Source organism: Myotis brandtii, unplaced genomic scaffold, assembly GCF_000412655.1.
Source record: "Myotis brandtii unplaced genomic scaffold, ASM41265v1 scaffold436, whole genome shotgun sequence".
NCBI classification, from domain to species: domain Eukaryota; kingdom Metazoa; phylum Chordata; class Mammalia; order Chiroptera; family Vespertilionidae; genus Myotis; species Myotis brandtii.
The window spans coordinates 2,838,864-2,844,736 of record NW_005366679.1 but is presented as its reverse complement, the minus strand read 5'-3'; the positions used below and the strand labels follow the sequence as shown (position 1 = coordinate 2,844,736).

General features: G+C 39.0%; 1 protein-coding gene across 1 annotated transcript in view; it reads left to right on the top strand.

The window, feature by feature from the left end:
* The window catches only part of LOC102261696 (chromosome unknown open reading frame, human C3orf33), a 10,969-nt gene extending 7,872 nt beyond the window's left edge, over nt 1-3,097 (top strand). Inside the window, exon 5 of the mRNA XM_014546232.1 lies at nt 2,295-3,097. Within this exon, the coding sequence (XP_014401718.1) occupies nt 2,295-2,684 (390 nt within the window). The 3' untranslated portion in view covers nt 2,685-3,097. The remainder of the gene's footprint in view (nt 1-2,294) is intronic.
* The last annotated feature ends 2,776 nt before the right edge of the window (nt 3,098-5,873 follow it).

Sequence of the window (5,873 nt, the reverse complement as noted above, 5' to 3'; positions counted from 1 at the left end):
TTCCCACTGTAGTTTGACAGTCTGTTCAATGCTGCTCTGCCTCTGTATTTATTTTTGTTCATCAGTTTATAATGGTCTTTATTATCCATAAATGAGTGAGATCATGTGGTATTTTTCTCAGCTTCCCAGGGGCTGGTGCAGCCTCGCAGGGACCGTCTCAGCCTCACAGGGGCCGTGTCAGCCTCACAGGGACCGTCTCAGCCTCACAGGGGCCGTTGCAGCCTCTCAGGGGCTGTCCCAGCCTCACAGGGGCTGTCTCAGCCTCACAGGGGCCGTTTCAACCTCACATAGGCATACCATTTATTCAGCTTTGCCAAAAAGCTACATTTAACACTCCCAAGTCTGTCCCCTGCTGAACCATGGGGGAAGGGACAGTTGAGACACATGCCCAGTAAAGTTCTGAGTGACATGGGAAGGTGCTTTCCCGTCAATCACATCTGGGAACAGGTAATTGGCCAGAATAGGCGTGGCCACTACAAGTGCTTGAAACCTGAATATTTAAACTTCCAAACAAAGGAAGTTCCTTCCTTCTCTCTTTTCTTCTCTGGCGCCCCGTGCAGGGCTCTTCTGTGACAGGGATGTGCTCCCCTGTGCCCATGTGGTTCACAGCCACCAGGCACACCACAATGAATTAATGGGCTTTAATGAACTTGGATGCTAAACTACACGGGGCTACAGCATGGAATGGAAGCTCTGGACACCGGCCTTGCTTCTGGCTTTGCTGGAATCCCAGCTACACCTTTTCCAGGACTGGCTTAAGGGGTAGGGGACCTTACAACCCAAGAAATACAACTTTATGCAAATAAAGCCTCTTCCACATCCCATCCTCCATGGGGTCTTCTGAAAATGCTTATTTCAGCTGTATCCCAAGAACCTTATTCCCACTTGTGTCTGGGAAATCTGGCTTATTCATTCTTCCTGCAACAATGGGAGGCAGGGTAACCAACCTGTATTCAAACCCAGCTCTTTCTGGCTTCTGAGCCCACACTTCACCTTGTGTATTTTACCTTGTATTGCTTCCTAGCAGGTGACCAAACGGTGCTATATGTATATTGTGGTAATTTACACATCTGTTGAATTTTGCTAATGTGTGAGGTTGAATTTTAATTATTCTGATTTTGGCGTAAGGGAATGAGCTCTTAAAATTTAAATGATTGAGAAAACTATGATAAACTTTAAAAAACTGTACTTATTAACTCCTATACCAAAACTTACTGTATTTATTTTGTGGGATTTTTTTTTGTTAATCCTTACTGAGAATATTTTTCTATTGATTTTTAGAGAGTGTGGAAGGGAGGGGGAGAGGCAGAGAGAGAGAGAAACATTGATGTGAGGGAGACACATCCATTGGTTGCCTCCTGTATGCACCCCAACCTGATCCAGCCTGCAATCAAGATACATGCCCTTGACCGCAATTGAACCTGCATCTCTTCAGTCCAAGGGCCAATGCTCTATGCACTATGCCAAACTCGCTAGGGCAAAAGTTGCTGTATTTAAAGGAGCAAAAGGTTACTTTTTCTTTAGATAGTCCTAGAAAACATCTCCTACTTTAAACCTGGAGTTTTCACATTTTTAGAATTTAACTGTAAATTACTTGTCTAATGAAGCTATGAAATTATTAATACAGTAATTTGTTAAAGTCCCACAAGAATTATAGAAATAGCTAATCAGGATCTCCTTTACTTTGTAACTTAGTGGGGTGTGGGGAGAGGAAATCCCATGTATCCAGTTTCACTAGCAAGTGAGGGATTCCATGAATGAAATTTTCTGAAGGACGAAGATTCCAGGTCAGGCCTATTTTTATGTTAATTATTTTGTGGAAAGTCTTTAAAAAATTCATTTATATGCTAGCGCCTTCCAAAACGCTGGAATTCTGAACCTAATTTAATATTTTCATGATGACTCAGTTCATTTTGCATTTGCTTACTTTTTAGTTTCTTTTACTGTGGCCTTCTGTCAGTTTGCCTATCTTGTATGATCCATTCCTCTACAAAACAACAAACAAAAAACCTGCTTTTTATACATTTTACTGCTTCTAAGCCTCTTTGGGTTAGAACAGCGAGGCTGAGAGTGATATGTTATAAAACAGGCAACTGAATTTGAGCAAGTATCTCTTCTAGTGATGAAATTCTTGAATTATAAATTAGCTATTTTAAGCCCTTGGGGACCCTTTTGCTTTTTGGCTTTTCTCTGGAGGACTAAAGTTGCTGAATGACTCAATTTAAAATAAATAGATGGTATGGGCTTACTAGCAATTTTCTTAAATAATTGGTTTGTGTTATTTTTCATTCCAGGGTAGATTTTTTAATGTGAATCTAAATGAAGACATTTTGAGAAGAGGCCTTGGCAAAACTGTTCTTGTTAAAGGACTAAATCATGATTCTAAAATGTATTGGAAAATTCACAAACGCTTACTTAAAGCTGAATTAACAGCCTTAAAAAAGGGAGAAGGAATATGGAAGGAAGAATATGAAAAAAAATCTTATTTGGAAAAATTCAAAGACTCCTGGGGAGAATATTGGAAGAAAGATAGTTATTTTAAAAAAATTGGATCAGATTTCAACCTGAAAAAAGAAAGTTATTATGACAAATTTAGAAGTACTTATGAAGCATGGAAAGACAACTCCTTAATACTGAAGTTCAGAGAACTTATGAGTCGCATACACTTTCGTAGAAAAGGGTGAAATATTCCAAGAGGTCTAGAGGTGACCTACTCTGAAAAGAGTAAAATATGTAACTATATGGACATATTTCATTGAGTTGAAATGGGAATTTCTCAAAATGACCCAAGTTGTATTTTCATGGTATTTAAATATTTAAGAGATGATTGTTATAAAGGTGACATCAGAATAATTTAAACAAAATGTGATTAATGTAATATGCTTTTAGGAAAAATTAAACACCCTATAAAAATGTACCAGGTTGGGGGATATATACATGTTGTGCTGATATTTGAAGAGAGAATTTAATTGTATGGGTCATTGTGTTCTTTAGTTATTTTGGGCAGCCATATTTAAGTTGTTTTTTTTTAAAGAGAATATTTCTTCCAGTTTTATCAAGTTTGATTATTTATAATAAAGGAGCTGTTTATAACCCATGTCTGAGGCTACTCTTTTCTCTCATCTGCTTACTGTTTTTAATTTGGGGCAGTGCTACTAGAGAAGTTCATTCCATTCCTAGAAAAAAAGAATGGCAAATTTCTACCTGTTTTTAGATGAGGACGACAAAATCTTGAGGACAATTACGAAGGAAATAATCGTGAGGATAAAAAACAATATGCTTAGGATGGCAGCAGAAAATAGAATAGAGATGCCTTATGACATTGCTGAACTCCTAAAGTAGCCAACCCTTGAAAGATCTTACCTCCCAACTTCTCATTATGTGAAATAATAAATTTGTTTATTTTAATGCCAGTTTGTTAATTTAGGACTTGGTACATACTTGCTGCTAAAATCATCCTGACAGTACAAAGCTTCTTTTACAAAGCCGACAATAATCCCCAACATCCACAATGTCTATAGACCTTGTTCTTAATGATGTGCAATACAGACAAAAGTCAGAAGCATCATCTGGTCCAAATAGTTGACTCCTTGAGAATCAATAATCCAGAGTGCGAGGTTTACTGCTGCTGCCTGGTTAAAATATAACAACATGGATTTCCCAACATTAATTTTTAAGTGAGGTCACATGTTTTCCAAAGATTTTCTTTGTGTGTGTGATTTGATTTCATCACATTTGGGTTAGAAAAAGATGTTATGTTACTGATTCAAGGTTCTGATGCCTGATGGTTCAAAAGACCAATATTCAAAATGCCAGTTTGGAGTAAAGAAAGGTTTGTTAATTGAGAAGGTGCCAGCTTGATAAGCTGGGACCTTACAGCCTCTGCAAGTCCACTTTATAAGAGCCCAGAATTCAGGCTTCTTTTATGTGACAGGAAGGGAGAACGGGCAAACCAAGAAGTGTGCGACACCTAGGCCCCAACAGGGATCAAAGAAAGAGCATGAAATCTCTAAATCTTTTTGTTCTTGGTCTGTTTGATCCCTGCTAATCTGAGTCTGATCTTGAGGCTCCTGCAAATCTTTGCCAAAAGCTCAAGCCTCAAGCAGAATTCCCTTAATAATTAGCATATCTATAATTATATGCAGGAACCATTCTCCTGAAGGCCATGGGAAAAGCACAGGCTAGCTAGAATTAAGATAGAGTCAGAGAGAGCATAAGCATTTCAGTCTGTTAGGGTTACATACTAGTCTTTATTATCTGGGTCTGAAGCCTCAATAGCTCTTGGTTTTGTTTTAAGGGGATGTTTTTATTTATGGAGAAGTTAACAGTACATTTAGATGAGTTTTGTGGCAAGCTCTTGAGCCATTTGTATTTGCAGTTTGTTTCCAAGTGATGTCAGATCTCATCCTAGTTAACACTGTAATTAGTTCTGATGACCTTTACCAGCTCAGCCAGTGTACAGTTGTCTTTCCAGTTGAGCCAGGTGGAGGTGAGGCGGTACAGGTTTTTAGATGATACAGTCTAACCTTTTCCTTGATGATGTAGTAAGGAACTGATTTTATGGACAAAGTGGGCAAGAAGAAAAATAGATCAGTGGGACTCCTGTCATGTGCAGTCACCATTTGCTGAATATTCTTGTTCTCCACTTAAACAGTGGCAGGATTAATATCTACTTGAAGGTTAGGAAGAATCCCATTGGCCAGTAGCGTTAATCTGGGCCAACCACCTCTGCTTTTCTGTTCTTTTGTCTCTGGTGCCTATTGTAGAGAAGCTTGTTTGATGACAAAAGGGCACGGTGAACTAGATACTTGCAGAGAGGCTAGATCTTTGTCACTGGAGATGTTTATGACAGGGCCATTTGAAAAAGTGGAAAACTTTCTTAGGCTGAATTTCTGACTAAAGCCCAGGTTCTTTGCCTTCCTCAAATAGAGGATTTACTATTTCTTGGTCTCTCTCCTGACTTCAAAACAGAATCCATGACCACCTTTCCCCCCTGGCCTTCTTTCCTTTGGCATTTGGGTATGTAGGCCTCTTTCCTTTTTAAATATATTTTTATGAAATGAATTTAGTTCTTATTGTTTTTCTAGAGGATTGGTTTTTTATGACCCTTATCAATCTATTTTCTTCTAGATCCACATTTCCTTTTTTAGGTTTTATTTGTTTTTCATTTCCCAATCAGACTTCTTACACATGAGATGCCAGCTTTATCATGATTAGTGATGAATAAAATGTAGGAGGAGTGTAAAAACTTTGCCCATACACATGATCTGGCACTGTTAGGATTGGGCAGCTAAAAGCATATTCTAGCAACCAGGGGGAAACAGACAACCAGGGTCTCCTTACACTTTGCCTTCTGTTTGTTTTGATGTTTCTGTTGGTTCTATCCATGAAACAGGTGTCCAAATGCTGGCTCTTCTCTGGCACATATGGTAGTTCCATGAGGGCTCTCTAGGGGTTCCCTGTCATAGTCCCCTCTCTTGGGAGAGAGTCTTACTGCTTTCTCTCCCCACCTAGTATAGAGCCTTTTACTTCTGGATCCCTACATCTGGGGTGGCAAGGACACATGAGTTTGCTTGTGGAAGGCGACTGGACTGTAATCACTCCACTCATGGGTGTATATGTTGGGAGGAGGGATATATTAGCAATCGGCTTCAGTCCTGCCACTTTCCATGGAGTTAGTTCAACTGACAGGAAGTTCATGTATTTTTATAGTACTAAGTGGGAATATAGGCTCTCCACCGGGTACTTCCTCTCTCTTCCCTGTTTTTTGTTGTTGTTGTTGTTGTTTCTTTTTTATTATTATTAAATTAAATCTTTATTGTTCAGATTATTACAGTTGTTCCTCTTTTTTCCCCCCATAGCTCCCCTCCACC